General features: G+C 40.7%; 1 protein-coding gene across 5 annotated transcripts in view; it reads left to right on the plus strand.

The window, feature by feature from the left end:
• The first annotated feature begins 7,357 nt into the window (after positions 1-7,357).
• MANBA (mannosidase beta) overlaps positions 7,358-18,951 on the plus strand; it is a 53,280-nt gene continuing 41,686 nt past the window's right edge. For 4 of the 5 annotated variants that reach the window (XM_063422152.1, XM_063422155.1, XM_063422153.1 and 1 more), the window contains exons 1-3: positions 7,358-7,602; positions 16,657-16,751; positions 17,254-17,359. In XM_063422152.1, the coding sequence (XP_063278222.1) occupies positions 7,420-7,602; positions 16,657-16,751; positions 17,254-17,359 (384 nt within the window). In that variant the 5' untranslated portion in view covers positions 7,358-7,419. Of the gene's footprint in view, positions 7,603-16,656; positions 16,752-17,213; positions 17,360-18,951 lie in introns of all 5 variants that reach the window. The other variant, XM_063422156.1, reaches the window with a different exon arrangement.

Genomic DNA, 18,951 nt, shown 5'->3' on the forward strand with positions numbered 1-18,951 from the left:
AAGAAGTAAAAGAGCATTCTTTTTGGCTGAACTATGAATTATATGAGAAAAGCTTTGAGAAAATGCAGGTAACCCTGAATCATAGCTTTCACATAATATTCTTCCTAATACTGGTAAGACAGATGTAGAAAAATGTTCCAAATTTTCAGAGTGGAAACATGAAAAGACAGGTTTGTGGAAAAACACTGAACAGTTACCTTGAAATTTTCGGATGCAAAATTTAAATTGAAGCATCCTTCTCCCCTCTCCCCCCCCCTTTTTTTTTAGTGTGACTGATGTGGCATCTTACTATCTTGCACATGCATTATGCTGTACTTTATGAGGGTGGGAGGGGAGAAAAAAAGGAAGGTGAGAAGTTGCCCTTTGTTGTTCAACTGAAGCTACATTTCTGGTTCCCAGGGCAGGAGACCAGATACAGAAATAGGTTATAGTTGACCAATCACCTCTCCTAAACTTGTTTTATTTCCCACAGCCATGCAGCCCTGTTTGTTTTCATGCTTTAGAGACCCGAATCCATTTTTGCCACATACACTTGCCCGGCTAGATAGGGCTTCTCTTTGCTGCCTTCCCTGATCTGATGGGGAATGTCTTTCATGTGACTTAGCTAGGCAGTGCCTGGAGACTATTTGGGTGCTTCCAATTTATGAACCAGTATTTTTTACAATTGCTAGTAATTGTAGTAATTTCATACAATTGCTAGAGCAAGTAATGCCTCTTTGAAGTGCAAAGCATGAACAAAAGGGGAAGAGGTAGCAAAACCTTTTACTTTATCACTGCAGTAGTTCTAATTGGGAGGTGAGCCTGTAAAAAAACTGAAAAAAAATTGATGAAGAAACTTCTTATGTTTTTAAGTTACGGGAGTACAGGTAAAACAAAGGTCATGAATATGTTAAGATTAGGAATCTGGAGTTCATCTTTACAGAGAGAGTGAAGGGTAAAAGCTCAGTGTTGTAAGCTTCAGTGAGGTTTTAAAAAGAAGTTCCCATGAAGCATGTGCTGACACATCATGAATAATTTAGGGTGTGGGCAGAGGAGAGGGCAGCCAGCTGTATTTTCTGAGCCAGCTGCAGCCAACTGATAAGCTCTTCTCAGAGTTCTGCTAGGAGGAAGTAGCAGTAATAGTTGGTGGTTACAAGATTATGGGTCATTGCCGGGAAGTTGGAAGGATAAACATGCTAATGAGAGAACACAACAAAGGAGATCTTGAAAAGCCTCCAAACTCAAGCTACAACCAAGATGTTCACTAAAAAATGACTGCCTTCCTAGTCATGCAGTGGCTTTGTTATATCAGCATTAAGCTGTCCACTGCTAATTGTGAAAGCAGGAGGTGGCAGGAGAAGCTTAGTTTGGCTTCTGGCCTCCAAGTAAACCTTCATGTGTCTAACCAAGTATGGAGGACTCCAAAGTGATTACTGTGGAAAAATGGTTACTTGGCAACTTGCTAGGCATATTGAAGCCTTTCATTAGACTGAATTGCCTAAAATATCTTTTTAAAGTAAGGTATCTTTCTGGTGTGGTTGAAATTTTTCAGGGCATTTCCAGATCTTTAAAACGGTATTTGTTAATATGACCACTGTTGATAAACTGTACTGAAAATATGCTGAAAGAATCAACAGAACCTTTATTGACAGATCAGTACTCAAGATAATTTTGCATCTTGAACCTTGTAAGTACTTAATAACATTCTGGAGTCATGATAGCTTCCTGTGATGAAGAAACCCTTTCATCAGAAAGCCGTACCTTTGGAAATGATTGTTTGCTGAATGCTGTTTATTTTGCTAATATGTAAAAAGTGCCAAAAGCTTAGGTGGCTGTTCAATCTTCAACACACTAATTAAACCTTTAAATACCTTCAGACTATTGTGTTACTTTTGTGAAATGTTCTGCAGAGATCAAAATGTATGCTGTTTAATACAAAGTTTAATTTAAGTTATATTGTAGCTTCTGTCCTTTCATAGACATGTGCTAGTTCAGACTAGCTGAAGATCTTTGCTCTTGCTGAAACAATCTGGGAGGAGATTGATTCCAGGCAGTGATCTCTTGTGGTTTTTGGAACTTCTCTACAGGCTGCTATTGCCTTTGTGCTTATCTATAGTCCTCGTGGTGAGAAAAGTTCCTCCATGGAGCAGAGACATTTGTAGCAGCAATCAAAGGCATAGGGACTAATTTGAGCACCAGATGATTTGGATCCACTGGGCTGAGAATTCTGCTGTAAACAATATGTGTGTGAGTAGTCTTTCAGCCATGGCCACTCTCTGTAGGGGTCCTCCTTTCACCAAGGACTGAGCTGACGAGACAAGGTTCTTTTCAAACCCCTGAGACTCTTTGTTTAATGTTTCTAGCCATAAAACTATGGCCTGCCTTCCCTTCTTCCAGTGCAAATATCAGAATGTTAAAATTCTGACTAGTACCAAACCAAGAGATCTAGTCAGACAGTATGAGAGGACACAAGGAAACGGAATGAAGGTGTGTCAGGGAAGTTCGGGTTGGACATTAGGAAAAGGTTCTTTACTGAGAGAGTGATCAGTCACTGGAACAGGCTGTTCTGGGAACTGGTCACAGCTTCAAACCTGACAGAGTTAAAAAAAAAAATCTGCATGTTACTCTTAGTCATAATGGTTTAGTTTTATTCAGTTCTGCAAGGAGAAGGGAGTTGGACTTTTGATGATCCTTGTGAGTCCTTTCCAATTTGAGATATTCTCTGATCCTTGCAGTACTCTTTGTGTAATGCAGTAGTCTTTTCCTTTTTGTTGCCATGAGAATCAAGCACATAATGCCTTTTTTTTTTTTAACAGATGGTGTGTATATATAAAGTAGTATTTTTAGTGGTGTTTATGTATGAAGTCATTTGGGGAAAAAGAAGCAGAGCCCATATTAAAATATGCCTGTTTCATGAATGTGCATAAGTCAATTTCTGCAACTCCTACTCCTGAGATATTTGTGCCAGTGCAGCAAGTGATAGGGCATGTAGCTTCCTGGACTCCATGAGGATGTAGTTCTGATATGCAAAAGGGTTTTCACTGGAATCATTCAGACAAGTGAATATTATTTCCTGTGTAGCCATGCTCTTGGCTTATGCTGTTGCCTAAGTGGGTCTTGAGTTGATTTCATGAGGACTTTGTTGATTAAGAATTCTGGAAATTCTTATAGGTGATGAAATAATCATTAAACTTCCAAGAGGAAAAGAAAGTGTCTCTCGAGTACCCACACTTTTCAGTAAAGTTATTTTGAATATTTCTTGGTGTTTGCATTAGAGTCATTTTGGTAGAAGTGAAGGGACAGAGTTTGTCTTAGTGCTGAAGCCAGGTGCATTAGCCACACTGAAGGTCTGAGAAACAGAGCTCCTGCTGCCCCAGTGGTTGTTTGGAGTCACTTGAGTTAGAAAAAGAAATGCAACTCCCCAGCTTTTTCAGCAACTCCTAATCCATTTACATTTACTCATCCAATTTATCAGCTACAAATCTTTGTTGACATTCTCTTAATACTGACCTGCACAGAAAACATCCATTAAAACAGTAGGCTGGATGTATGCTTCATACGTTGTGTGGTCTATCTGGTATGTCCTGGTCTCAGCTGCTAAAGTGCCAAGCACATAGGCTTAGTGAAGCCTCTCAAATTTCTGTCACGGGGGAAACAGTTTGCTACCTACAAATACCCACATTTTGAGGATTTCATTTTAGGTATTCAGGGACAAGTTGTACATTCTGCTGTGGTCACAGATGACTAGTTTTAAGCCTGTAAGAAAGGCTAAGCAACCTGTTTCATAATGTCTGCATTGGTACTAATTTTCTTTAAGTGCCAGAGAATCAGTATGTTTTAAGTAAGTTTTAATGAGAATTGAAGGGGAGCTTGGACAGCACTGTACACTGATTTTGCTGCTTATGGAACAAGGGGTAAATGGCAATGATCAATCAGTGTTATATCATTTTATAAATAGATTAGGATTGTTTCAAAATTGTTTATAAAATTAAGAGAATAAAGGCTGTGGGAATTCCACCTTCTAAATAACATGACTTTAGAAATCTGGCCATGCTGGCTTTGAAGATCCTTAGGCTTTTTATGCCTATTCTAAAGAAGGTGGTGACTTGACACCTAAATCCTTTGGTTTAAGTGCATCTCGGAGCAAGATGTTATGCAGAGATACAAATACAGGCTTTTGCCCTAGCATGCATGATGAAGTTGAAGGTTATACTCAAGACATCACTTGCTTTTCTGTTTATGAAATTTTAAAATTATTATTACGTATTTTTTGCTTTCCCCCTTCCATTACAGCATTTGCCTGGAGGAGTAGCTTCCTTTCTACATACTTATTTTTAATTGCCCATGATTGTCAATGTTGGTGATTTTGTTTGCTAAGGAAATCCCCTTGCAGTGGCCTACAGACTTTGCCATAATTATGAAAGAAACTTCAGGCCTACCATTTAGATTGCCACTTTGTATTTTACTCATGATAACCTAGTACAGTATTCTCTTCTAGGGATGTATTAATGGTATCATCATCTAAAAGCAATCTGAATTTATTTCCTCATTTTATTTTTAACATATTTTTGGATGGAGTTCAAGATGAGTATAGAATAATGTCCTTTAGAAATCCATACCTGGAGAGCTCCCTGCATCATACTGTCTTTATTCCAGCATGGAGAGTAACTGTTCTGCACGGTGGTTCTGTTCTGCAGAGGTAGTCAGAAAACAGAGATCTGGTATCATGTTGAGGAACTGTGGAGTCTTCTTATGGATATTCTGTGCTGCCTGAAGGTATTTACACCAAAAATGCATACAGTGATACTGCTGCATTTGTAGAAAATACCCTAAGGTAGATGTTCCTTCAGTTGCTTTGCATCTTTGACAAACAGTCTGTGGTGCTGGTATCCGAAGCAGCACACAGTTACCAGAAGAGAGCATGCCTTAATATGGATTGCTGTGAACACAAGTCCTGTTTGGCTTCAGAGGTGTTTACCTTCAGCAGAAGAATGGTACAGGGTAGACAGGTGGGGGCAGTAATATGTTGAAGTACTGTATCCAAATCTGTGAGAACCTCTTTGTTTAAAACCTTTACATGAACTCATTGAACATGATTTTGAAGGAGAAAATAGCAGCAGCCTGTTGTAATGATAGAGATTGCATAGCATTTGGAAACAAAGGACTCCTGGATTAACATGGCAGAATTTGGGCAGCTCCAGTGGAACCGCTCTGAATTTATTCTGATAGAGCCAAAGGCATAGTTTTGCCTTCAGCTTTTTGTCTTAGTTGATAAAAGAATCTTTGCTTGCAGTATCATAAAGTAAGAATTGTAATAACCTCTTAAATTTGTGGTATTTCGGAAAGAGAGTTAATAGAGTACACAGTAAAAGAAAGTACTTGGTTTGTCTTGGTTTGTGTCTTATGATTTGAAAAGATTAAACCACAGCCTTTAAAATTCTTATCTTGAAACAGTAAAAATGTCATTTGTTTAAAAATAACCTCAAACAAACAAAAAACCCTAAAACTGGGACATGAAAATGAGACATGATTTAACTTAATTATAAGCCTTGAACAAGGAAACAGCATGTTCTCAGAATACTTAATTACAGCATTGTTTTTAGGTTGAGTATTTTTGATGTGTGTGTTGCTCCAGTCAGTCTTAAGCAGAAAGAATAAAAGGCAAAACACGGAAGTACAGCAAGCATCTTGAAATGCAGTTTCCTTCTTACTGCGAACACATCATGTGACTTGCTAGAAAAGATTTATTTTAAAAAATGCAGGTTTTTTGACAGCTCCTTGCAGACAGTAAATTTGCTTCTTGAGAAATAATATCCTGTAAGATCTCTCAAGCAGCACTACAGTGTTTAAATGGTTTTAGTGTTGTTTCAGTGAATTTAAGGTAAGAAATGTTTGATTGCCCTTAAAACATTACTCATTGACAGATGAGGACAGAAACAGAGTAAGCCTCTCTACTATTAATGTATAATCATTTTATAGTCTGCACTATTAAAGGTGAGAAGGTTACTAATTGACTGAATTCTACAGTATGCTAAGCTAGTTGGGGTAACTCAGTCTAGGATGATAGCCTTTTTTTGGCAATCTCACTAAAAGACAGCTGGGAGTTGAACTGAAATGGGACCAACATTTCAGTTTGTATACTGAATGTGTCTTACTCTGTCTTAAAATTACACGCACAGTAGCTGTTCTAACAGCTAACTTTATGCACGGCCTTCTGCTGCCCAACTGTGCTTCCCAGGTATCCCTTTTTGAAGTAGGCAGCAGAAATTTCCTGGACAAGAAAAGTCAGCTACTGTCTTTCTCCTTGAGGCAGAATTTATCAGAATTGGACCCTCTATTGTGCTCTCACAGGTGAAAAAAAATTCCTGTTGCTGGATTGTGTACTTTTTATTGTAGCCGAATGGAAGGACTGGCACTTTTATGGTATATTGAAACGAAGGGTTGTTAACTCTAAAGGATTTGCATCAAAAATATACAGGCATGTTGGCCATGTTCAGTCATACATTAAAGCCAAATTTTGGGTGGATTCTTACAGTGTGCTGAAATAGGTGTGTGAAAGCCAGAAGCTAAAACAAAACTCTGGTGTTCCTGTTCTTGTCTTGCACAGTTTCAGTGGTGTGGTGTGAAACGTTCCCAGTTCATGGAGGTGAGCTAGAGTGGGAACAGAGCATGAAGCACCATGGGTGTTATACCTGGACAGTAGCGAAAGCCTTCCATGCAGCTATTTAAAAACTTGTTGCTTTAATTCCTGCTTTTGGGCTGTGAATGAAGGGATTAACCTAGCAAGGGCACACAGGAAAGCTACTGTGTGATTTGAAACCCCTACTTTCTTGGGTGCTGGTGCTTCTGTCCTTTTGCAGATGAGTTTAACTTAATTTTTATAAACAAAATCCACAGCCCCGCTTTATGAGGAAACCACAGTACTTTGTGATGTCCATGACGTTGTATTACGGTTTTATAAGTCTCTGTAATTTTATGGAAGAAAGGATGTGGAAGTCTGAGGCCATATAAAAGCCTCACGACTGGAAGGAGCCAATATTGAGAGAACCCACGACGGTGCCGTCACAGCTCTTCCTCATCCCTCCACGCCTGCCTGTTGTTTTCTAGAGCTCGGAGTGCATGTGCTGTGTCTGAGAGATTCGCAAGCGTATTAGAGCTCCTCTTACCACTGTTCCGCCGTGCCTCTTGGAGGAAAAAGAAAACCAACCCGTACCTTCGCCGCCGTGCTCGGGCAGGGTTGTGGCCCGGGAGCGGCGCCGCCGCAGCCGGGGCGGGAGCGCGGCCGTGGCCGCTCGCGCTCCGCGGCCGCGCTCAGTGCCGGGGCAGGCCCGCCCGCAGGCCCCGCGCGCAGCCGCAGCGCCCTCAGCAGCGCCGGCGTCCTCCCCTTCTGTCCCGCCTTGGAAGCACCACCCCCGCTCGCTGCTCCCGGCGGCTGTCGCCATGGGCCCCGCCGCCCTGCTGTTGCCGGTGCTGCTGTTGCCGCTGGCGGTGGCCGCGGGCGGCCCGGAGGTGCGCAGCCTGCGGGGGAGCTGGCGGCTCCGCAGCGGGAACGGCTCCGTGTCGCTCCGAGCGGAGGTGCCGGGCTGCGTTCACACCGCGCTGCTCTGCCGGGGCCTCATTCAGGTACGGTACTCCGAGAGCTGGGCCCTGGAGCAGCCCTTCCCGCCGTGTGCAGCCCGCCTCGGAGGGGAGAACCCAGCCCCCCAAAACACATCTCCGTCCTGGCAGCTGCCCGGCCGCTGCAGGCTTGGTTGGCATCGACGGGCCAGCAGCCAGGCTTCTTTTGGTGGCTGCAGTGTCCTCAGTCCCGCAGGAGGCCGAGGATACAAATGGAAGTTTTGCAGAATGTGAGATTGTGGTTTTTACACGCAGCCAGGGTACCATGTACCTGCAATACCCTCACAGCGTGTGAGGCATGCCTACCTACGGTGGTACCTCAGAAGGAAAAGTAAAACCCACCCTCATAAAGTTTGATTTGTTGATGCAATAAAGTTAGGGATTTAAGGCCATTAAAAAGCCCTTTTAAAACTTGCAGGGAATATCAGAACAGTAAAGATCCTATACACCCATTCTGCCTAAGGAAGGATATAGTCTGAAACAGAAGAAGTTAAATTTAAGGACTAACCCCTGTCTTAACACTTGGAAGAAGCTTTTCTGCTTCTGTTTACGCTTCTCTCTTAAATTTTTAAATTTATAGAAACACAGCAACCGCTTTCTTGGACAAATTTTCAAAACTGCAGTTGCAGATGGGTAGCAAAGTATTCTGAAACTAGCGTAAAGGAACCTGTGACTCAGACCTGACATGAAACATGTCACTAACTGTATCATTGTTGCAATAAGACGCCTGTTTAAAAGGAAACAAGGAAAATGAAATGTGTATCCAGAACAGGGAAAAAAAATAAAAGACAGTGAAGTTAACAAAGTCATCTGTAAAGGTGATAAATACAGTTCTGTGCTGGAAAATGTAAAGTACTGCTGTATGCTGTGAGTATATATTACATCTCCTTTATTGTGGGCCTAATGGTGCAGTTCTTGTGCATCATTCATTTAAAAAACACATTCTGAATGTATGAATTTTGTATTTTCTATTTTTTGGGTTTTATCCTTCAGCTTATACTCTGATCAAATTTAGAGAGGTAAAAGGAGAAAGTGACACCCTTTGGGCAGGATAATTTTAGCATTTTCTGTGTTGGCACAGGTTGGGAATCCCAGCACTAATAATAGATTCCAAGGGGTGTCACTGCCACATACAAAGCATCAACTTTGGAAAAAGAAATATGCTATGAAGGGATAGGCAGAGCTATGATGATCTGTTGTTTAAACACCTGTATGCTGAGTGATGTGACATCTTGGACATTTTAGTATTAGTGCTGGGGTTTCAGAAGGGCTTTTCTGTAGTTTACGAATGTGCTAGGGGCAGGGAGACTTTATGTGGAGGATCGGTGAAGGGAACTGTGCTAGTTTCTCTGACGCAAAAGTGCACAAGGTAAAATGAACCTCTGGGATGTTCGGTTGTGCTGGGAGGTGTTGCTGCAAGAAGTGTGAATAATCATCCAGGAGAAACTGTGACCAATGCACTGACTCAGGCATGCAAGAGTGATGTAATGAAAGACTCACATTTAACTACTCACCCTAAGTACACTTACGAAGTGAGAAGATGTGATTGCTAATTTAAATGCATTGCTGCAAACTGACTTGTAATTTAGCAGTATATTTGGAAATGAGGATCATGAACTCTGATGTGCCTGGACAGAATCCCAAGCCTGCGAAGCGGCATGAGAGCTTAGTCAGCCAGCTGGGCAGCAGTGGGTGTTTGGCTAATTAAATCAATGATGGTTGGTTGTGATCACTTAGAACATGTTCACGTGAATACAAGTAAGAACTTGCTCCAAACACATGCTGGTGCAGCGGAGTATGAACCTGCTGTGGACTAGAAGCTGTTGCCAAGTTGGTGGTGTTGCTGTCAAAGTGCTGAGTTAAGGTTCACCAGTATGGTTGCTTGACATCTGGACTGCACCCAGCTGGTGTCTGGCTGGTTCCAAGCTCAGAGTGAGATAACCTGTTTCTATGTATAGGTGTGTATGGGTAACTCAAGGCCAGCTTAAACCCATTCTTACTCAGTTTAGCAAAGCTCAGTTTGCAGAAAGAAGCATTCACACAAATTTGCACCAGGATAACTAAATTGTTTTAAAATCGCATTTTTGTTTAAAAGATAGAATGCAGACCATACTAAAACAGGGGAGCAACCTTAGCAGATTTGATATCTATTGCAGATGGTGTTAAATATACTTAATCCGTGTCACCATAGTTGTTGCATTCTGCAAAGCAGCGTGCCTGGGTTGTTTGGAGGGAGCCAGTGACATCATTCCTTATTGCAGTGTGAGGCTTCCTGAGCCAGAGGGGGGCTCAGCTGTTTGTCCTGGGGTTTCACTGCGATGGATGTGACCAAAGGTTTCCAAGTGCAGCTGCCTAAAATCATGTTCCTATATTCCTGTTTATACAAAACCATGCACACTGCCCTAATTGTTGAGGTGTAGAGCACTGATTGCTCCATTTTTTCAGAGTTCATTAGCTCTGGAAATTAGCTCTTTTTGGTGTCAAGTATAGAAATAGGAGATTTATTACCGACACCTAAATACAAGTTTTGGTGTAAAGTATTTTTTTCATTTGTTCCTTTTGCTCTTTGCAATGGAATATAGGATCTTTATTCATCTTACAGAAGATGTCACTAGATCAGTAACCCAGCTTGTAATCAAAAGTATAGATTGATCTGAAAAGCTGTACCAGGAAATAGGAGAACAAAGCTAGTGGGAACAAAATAATTTTTGATTGCAGGACCCCTATGTTCAGTGACCTGATGAAATCTACAACTGTTTTTCTGTGTGATTTTGCAAGTGGCAAACAGCACTGCATCCTTTGCTTTTGTATCTGTGAGGTTTTCAATGGGTCAGCACCCAAAGCAGAAATTTAAAGCAAAATTTGGAAGGGCCTACTCCAGCAATGTAGCTTAGTGGGCATCTAAAGACAAGAAGAAGGAGAGCAGCAGGGGTAAGCTGATGTGGCTTAGATTGCAAGACTAAGCAGCCAGCAATTCATTTATCATTGTGTGGTTCATTTCAAATTTAGGTCAACACACAAACTGTTTTTGCACAGGGATGCTCTAGGTGATAGCGTGTCTGTAGCCTGACTTTAATCTGCTGTGCAGGCCATACACTTGAACTGAAAAACATTTCTCTGACACTGAGGGTTCATTATTCATCTTTTCGGATCCTCTTAACATTTGTTCTAGAGATATCTTTACTCTGGCTCATAAAATAGACACTGGAAGAACATGTCCTTCTGAATGCACCAAATGTGCATGTCTCAAAAAATGCTCTTGGGGAAGACACTTGAGTTTCCTACCAAAGTATTATTTTCTTTCATGTTCAATTAACATAGTTCAAATGCTAGATTAGCTACGATAAAAGCTCAAGGGCCAGGAGATTGCATCAGAGTATATGTTTGGCTTGATTGTTTTAATAATATTACACTAAGACACTGTAGCTCTTACTGCTGCTTACATGTAAAATTAAAAAACACATGAGAAATGCACATAGAAAAGGGTAATAGTCACTTACATAAAGTCCAAGCAAAGCTTCATTTTGAATGCAGTCTTTTACAAACTTGCAGTGAATCTGTTGCTAACCCTACAGCTTTGGAAAAAGATTTGCCAAAACCATTTTGTCTGAAGGTTTTGCTTTTGACCACTGTCAGTGTAGTATTTTCTTTCAGGCACTATTCTGGTAAGGCATATGTACCCACAGGTAACTTGCTTATTAAGTCTGTGTGCTGGAAATAGGCATTCTCTGCCACATAATGTCCAGGTTCTGCATGATGCCATTTCTTGCTGGCAGGTGACTCCTGTAAATTCCCAGTTCTGAGGAATATACAAACAGCTGTTGTAGCTGGATTTTCTCATATGCCAGCCATTTGCATTTATACATATGGCTGTTTTGTCATATTAGTTGTCACTTAGACTTGTATAGAGTATTATGAGAGGTCTGCAAGTGTGATGCTGATATAGGGGCTGCGTAACACTACATTTTCTGGCCTGTTAGACAAGGGCATGCACTTGACAGAAAAGCTAACAGTGCTCTTGTTCATACTTGGATATCAAAATCTATTAGAAGAGATGGAAGTTTATGAACCCCAACTGATAGTTCTGCATTTCTGGAAAGTACTGTGGTTTTCTGTAGCATGTTCTGCATTTGTATGAAATACCCTGTTGTTTATTTTCTGACACTTCATCATAACTTAGAGTTTTGGGAAAAGGCCAGGTAGCAATTTGGTATCCTATGGTTCTGTTCAGCTTAGATGGCATTCATTGTTGGAATAGTTGATTATTGTTTTCCACTGAAATACAGGTGTTCTGCAGAACAGTGAAAACATATGTGCAAACATTCAAAAGCCTTAGTAAAACTTAGCATAAATATTAAAGGACACTTAAGTTTTTCTTTCAAAAGCTTGTGATGTTAAAAGAGATAAGATTTATAGCGGTCTGCTAAATACATCAGAGTATTCAGGTATTATTAAGCAGTGTAGTCATATTTGGCCTAGTGTTCTCATGTGGCAGAACATTGAACAATCTTGAACACTGACAGTGACATTCAGTTTACTGCTTTCTGAGAGCAGCTACTGAAATTAATTACTTTAGGAGCAAATTCCAAAACTTATGCTCCAAGAATATGATCCATTCATCACTACTGTTAGTTCAACCTGACTTCAAGCTGTGAAAATTATATAAATGTCCTGACTGCTATCACTTGTGATGTCAAGGAACACATGGGTATAGGTAAGTATATATTAACTATTTAGCTTTCAGTCTGAAGTTGCCCATAGCAGAATCATTCAACTGTAAATTATGAAACATCACTTGCAAATTTTATTTAGGTAATCTGTTACACCATCAGAATTTTCTTATGGTCTACATGATAAAATACCAGCAGAGTTAATTTATGAGAGAAGAGCATGCAAGATGACTTCAAATTAGACCATAATAAAAGCAGGGTAGGGCAAAGGAAGCTAGTTTTTTTTCTCTTCATTAAATTCCATTTTATTACATACAGATCTTCCACCTGGGTACAGCTGACTCTGTCTGGTATCATTTGTGCCATGTGCCTCAGAACTGGAGTGTGGGGGGCCAGGAGGTATCTCTTCATTGGGCCAGGGTGTGCCTGACACCACTCACTTGCTGTCTCACTTGGGCTTGGAGCCTCACTTCTCATGTCTTCATTTCCCATCCATTTCCTGCTCAACAGGAGAAGCTCTTAGCATATATCACCGTACCTTTTCAACATCCCCTTAAAATCATTGCAAGGAGAAGTTTCCATCTGGGCGCTGGCATTTCCTTCATTGTGGTGCTGCCAGTGCTTTTGAAGTCCTGCTGATGTCCTGTTAGCCGACCTGGAAATTGCTTCCTTTTTTATAATCTGTAGCAGGGCTTTTAACCTCCTCTTAGGAGGTGATTTGCTGCTTGCTTACAGCGTTGAGGTTGGGAGCAGGGAACAAACAGGCTTGAATGCTTCAGATTTTTTCCCCAAGTTGCAGGGAGCAGGAAAATGCAAGGCTGTTGTGTTTGGTGGGATCTAAAAATGGCTATAGTTGACACCGTCCCTCCCGTGAATTGCTTCCAGGAACACGCTGAGCTGTTGAAGTGTATTTAGTAGTTGTGCAGCCTATTTCCTGTCATCTTCCAATTTCTCCCTGTGCCTTTAAGTGTTTTAAATTTGTCCTTTTTTTTGCATGCGCTTTTCTGAACTAAGCCTTTCATTTTGACGTGAAATGATATAACGTGGGATGAAATTCTGTTTCAGAGAAATCCAAACAATTTGACTTACATGGGTACATCTTCCAGCACTCCAAACAGTTCTATTTAATAATGAAAAAGTCAATAACCTCACAAGTGTATTGGCAAAGTAATTCTGCTTTCTTACAGGACTTCACTGTGATTATGCATTTCTCCTGAATCTTGAGAATTGTCTTAAAAGCACTGCTTGAACGTTGCTACAACTGATTTTACAACAATCAACATTTGTCATGGGTAAAATGGTCGACCAGTTATTAACATGTAACAGCTTTTCTGTTAAATGTGATGTGATGAGCTGGGTTACTGGTTAGGTAGCAATGATATCAGTAAGCTGTTAAGCTTTACATGAAGGTACATGGAACTGTGAGCTTTCCATCTAACACTGTGGATGCCTGTGGGTCAGAAGGGCTAATTTGCATCTTCTATGACACCTGTTTTAGCAATCACTGCATTTCTTGAAGTTTGAAGGCTTTAGGCTAGTAAAGAAGAAAGCTCGCCAGGAAAAAGGATCTTCAGTACGTTCTGAGATTTAAACACGCTGCTCTGCAAGCTCCTGTAAGAGCCCATTTGGCAATGATTCCTGCCTCTGATGCAATATTCCTGTATTTCTGCTGCTAGTCAACCAGTTTTTTGTTTTCCAGAAGTTAGGACTTTGCTCATTAACATCTCGATAAATGTGCTTTTGTGGTAGAAATGTTGCAGGTTTCTTTTGTGCATCTTTGCCGAGGCACTGATGTTCATTGTTGATCATTAAGCAAATGGCTTTACAGTCTGCTGTCGATAGTGCATTTGCAACTTTCCTCTCACGCCTTTTGTTAAATATTTCACGCATACAAGTAGCAAAGATTGAAATTTAACATGCACATTTTTCAAAGCGTAATGTGAAATAAAATAGTATGTAATGTTAAATACGAATATGTATATTCGTATACATATTCTAAGCTATATAAGATATATATATCTAAGATATATTTATCTAAGACCGCTGTTAAAAATGTGCATTTTAAACGACATATTGGGGGGTTTCACGGTCTCTGACATTCGATGCTTGCCTGTCATTATATCAGTACAATAATCTCAGTGGAGTTTCTTTTATGAGCCTAAATTTTGCATAATAATATGCGTTTCTTGGCTTTAACTTTTGCATCTTAATAGAAGTCTGAGACATATTCCCCAAAAGTAATGGAATGAATGTCTTAAAATTCAGTAATAGTCCTGTATGCTCATGATTGCTTAACTCTTAAGAGAATACACTGTATTATCATTACAGAGGTCACAGTTTTACTCAGGCGAAAAGGCTATACCTTTTTGACTCCTCCCTTGTAGTGAGAAATTTGATTGGTAGAGCGTGGTATGTAGAGGCAGGGTGACACCTTTCCCTCTGTATGAGCCCAAGGAATGATGTTTGTATTGCTGTAGGACTCCAGAAGGGTCTGTCCTGCTGAGGAGAGTCACTTAGAGATTATGATTTTGTTCTGCTATGTAATAGGTTTATGTGTTTATTACAGAGCCTGACCCTGTTAGTTGTAAAACAAGTATGAGGTATAAGACAATTTTTTCAGAATATTTCAAATCCCAAATGTTGTTGCTGTACATACTGACTCCCGAAATAGAGAGAAAAATTAAGTTCCAGCAAGTAGAAAAAAAAAAAACCAAAACAAAAGAATACAAACAGAAAGAGAAGCTGGGCAGATTTTCTTCAGTGTAACTTAGGATATTCAGAGTGGGTGATTAATTGTGTTGGTACTGTTAGAACAGTCCTATGAAAGCAAACCCTAGCACAGCTCCCCTCTCTCTGAGCTGGGGTTGAGTCATGCAGGTGAGAAGAGACTGGCCTTTGTTTTGGGGCAGCAGCTCAGCCATGCAGGGGCTGGAACGGGGCTGTCAGGCACGGACCCGTGTACCTGCACTCCGACACGGGATGGGACACTGCCCTTCTGCTCTGACTCGGGATGGGACACTGCCCTTCTGCTGACTCGGGATGGGACACTGCCCTTCTGCTCTGACACGGGATGGGACACTGCCCTTCTGCTCTGACTCGGGATGGGACACTGCCCTTCTGCTCTGACACGGGATGGGACACTGCCCTTCTGCTCTGACTCGGGATGGGACACTGCCCTTCTGCTCTGACACGGGATGGGACACTGCCCTTCTGCTCTGACTCGGGATGGGACACTGCCCTTCTGCTCTGACTCGGGATGGGACACTGCCCTTCTGCTCTGACTCGGGATGGGACACTGCCCTTCTGCTCTGACTCGGGATGGGACACTGCCCTTCTGCTCTGACACGGGATGGGACACTGCCCTTCTGCTCTGACTCGGGATGGGACACTGCCCTTCTGCTCTGACACGGGATGGGACACTGCCCTTCTGCTCTGACACGGGATGGGACACTGCCCTTCTGCTCTGACACGGGATGGGACACTGCCCTTCTGCTCTGACACGGGATGGGACACTGCCCTTCTGCTCTGACACGGGATGGGACACTGCCCTTCTGCTCTGACTCGGGATGGGATGCTGTGCACCTCTGATGCCTTTGTGTGAGGTGCGAGGAGGCCGTGGAGTGTCAGTCCTTTAACCTGGGTGAGGGACATGGTGTCCTGCTGTAAGGTAATAAATACAGCATGAAGCCAGAAACACCAAGGATGTAGCTTAGACCAGCTATACCTTCTATTCTTCCTAGCTAGTGTAGTTAAAGGGGAAGGGCACATTTGGTGTAAATGCAATACTATTCTCAAAAGTAGTCATTTAGTTTTTTACTAAAACCAAAAATGTGTTGTTTCTTCTTCATCTCTTTCTCCATCCCTCCACATACAATAATTTCATTTACCGCAGCAAGTCTAGCTGTCTAGGAACAACTTGAAGTTATTTGCAATAACTTTAAACTTGAGATTTGTTCACTGCTGTCCCTAGAGGCCTAAAATGCTGTCTTTGCCTCTTAAAATCATATTAGTCTTACTTTTTCCATAATTATGAGGGTGATCATGTTTCTGTTCCTCTCACTAAGTCACAAGCTTTCTGGATTTATTGGTTAATTTCCAGACCAGTAATTTCTTTGGAAAAAAACAAATCCTGCTACTTCTAGCTTGAGTGATTATAGCAGACAGGGTTTTGACCTATATAAATTAAAGTCAAATATTATTAAAGCTTTGCTTTCATGTAAAAATTCAAGGGTGAAAAGGAATATCAGGACTAACCAGCTAAGGCTGATCTTGCATTTGCAGAGTGACTTAAATAAGAAGTGTTAATCTAATGGATATTGTGGTGCTTTTTATGTAGTAACACTATTGCTAAATAAATCCTGTAATTTTTTTTTTATTGGTCTTTTACTAGGATCCATACTATAGATTTAATGATGTGATGTACAGATGGATCTCACTAGATAACTGGACTTACAGCAGGACATTCAAAACTCCTTTTGATGTCAGGTATACAGTAAAGATATGCCTAAATTAGTTCTGTGCCATCTTTCCTGCAGAATTGCAAGTTAATTCATTGTCTCAAAATCTGCTTAATACTTTTGTATCTGATAAAACAAATTATGCAATCATGTGCAGTTACAAAGCTGTTGCTACAGAACACCTCAATTGTTGCTTTTCTCTTTTTTTCTTTAATTGATTGTTAAAATTGCTTATGAATTGTCAGCTGAGAAAAGATAATACTTAAGCTAATTGAAAGCTCTCCCATCTAATATCTGGTGGGTATGTGAACCTGTTGTGTTCTTGAACATATTGATTTGAGCTACTTCAGCTGTCATCCTAACTTGACTATTTAAAGGTACAATGTAGCTACACTGAGTCAAATGTTCTTGCAGGTAAATGAGGCAACTGCTGGTATAGTGTTAATAAAGATTGTTACATTGTCTGTCTCCTGTGTGTTTTTAACTCTAGGTATTCCGACAGTTTTTCACACATATGTTTTCTTCTCTAGAAAGTGGCAGAAAGTGAATTTGGTTTTTGAGGGAGTAGATACAGTAGCACAGATCCTGCTCAACAATGTCACTCTCGGGAGAACAGACAACATGTTCAACAGATATGTAAGTAATGTGTTTATTTCTGAAAGTGCTTCTGTGTTTTCTTCAAAGCCCTTTTGTTCTGAGAATTTCCTGTGTGTTCAAGTACTCATAAAGGTAGGTGTTTGGATGGAGAAAATGTTGACCTGAGGACTGTATATCTAATCAGATAAATGTTAGAAAGGGGAGTGTACTTCCCTTTCCACTAGCCTATAGTGGAAACAGGGTCTATAGAGACCCTCTATATCTAGAGAATGTGCCTGTCCTAAATGAGAGGACCAATGTCCAAGGATCAATTCAGCTAATAATATGTCTTGTTTCTTGGGATCTGTCCCAGCTCCAAGAAAAGGTAAGCTTAAATCGGTTTTATCAGCTGTAAATCTACTTACTAATTGGTATTAGAATGGTTTACATGTCAATACTGCAATGAAAATGCACATGTTGTAGAGCCTGTGTGTTTTCATGCTTTTGGTTTTTAAAGAGGTTTATTTTTAATATGGTACTTGGGATAACATTGTCATGCATTTTTGAGCTTTGCTTATGTCAGCATGTGAGTATTCATTATGGAATAATCTTGAGAAAGGCAAAAACATTCAAACTAATTTTATAGCTTTAAAATAATAAAATAATATATGATTATATAATATAAAATAAAATAATAAAATAATTCCAATATCTTGCTTTTATCTTAAAAGAATAAAAAAATCTGAAGAGTTAAAGGAAGAATGATAGTGGAATAACTGAATTACAAATGAAATCTGGTGTCTCCATGTCTCAGCATTTACCATTCTGGCAGTTTTTGTTGCAGAGGCACTGGACTGAGACATAAGACATTCTGCCACCTGGATCTATGTAACCTAGGACAAATGACTTAGTTTCTCATTGACTTAGTTTTACCATCAGTGAAATCAAAAATTCTTAGAGCTTTTAAGAAATTGTAATTATTTACTGTTTGGAGAGTATCTAAAGGTTTGTCAGTAGCAGGCTCTGCAAAGTTAGAAAATGGTATTATTTTGTACATATTGCCGCAACTTCATTTTGTATTGGATTGTAACAATTCATGAAATGGCCTTCACTGTAAAACCAGAGTGTACTGCATTAATTTGAATCCAAGGTGACTGTGATCCAGGCTTGTGCCTTGTTCACCTGTTCAACATGGCAACATCTGCAGAAAGGACTCTCTGAAGGCTCTGAATTCAGGGTGCTATTTGCTTTCTAATATCCTGTTGTATGCTACAGAAATAAGTGATTCTAGCTGGGCTGCTCCCAAATTAGACTTGCCAAGACTTGGCTTTTCACAAATGTGCACTCTGAGGAATAAATGGATATTAGCCATTGGAACCATACCTGTGATAGCATGGGGTAATTCTGAAATGGAACATTTCTGCTTTCCTTCAGTCATGCTGAAGGGGATTTTTTTGACCGGGTGAGGAAGCCCCCAAATGCATCATTTGAAGCAGGCATAGAGTGTGTGTGTACATTTGGGGCATGAGAATGCAGCTCATTTCATTTTGGGGAATGAACTACAGCTTTGCAGCATCCATGGACAGGGCAGCTCAGTGCCTTGTGGTAGATGAGTTGGCAGCACAGTGTGGGCTGGAAGCACTCCTGTATGG

The sequence above is a fragment of the Prinia subflava genome, chromosome Z (assembly GCF_021018805.1).
Source record: "Prinia subflava isolate CZ2003 ecotype Zambia chromosome Z, Cam_Psub_1.2, whole genome shotgun sequence".
Taxonomy (NCBI): domain Eukaryota; kingdom Metazoa; phylum Chordata; class Aves; order Passeriformes; family Cisticolidae; genus Prinia; species Prinia subflava.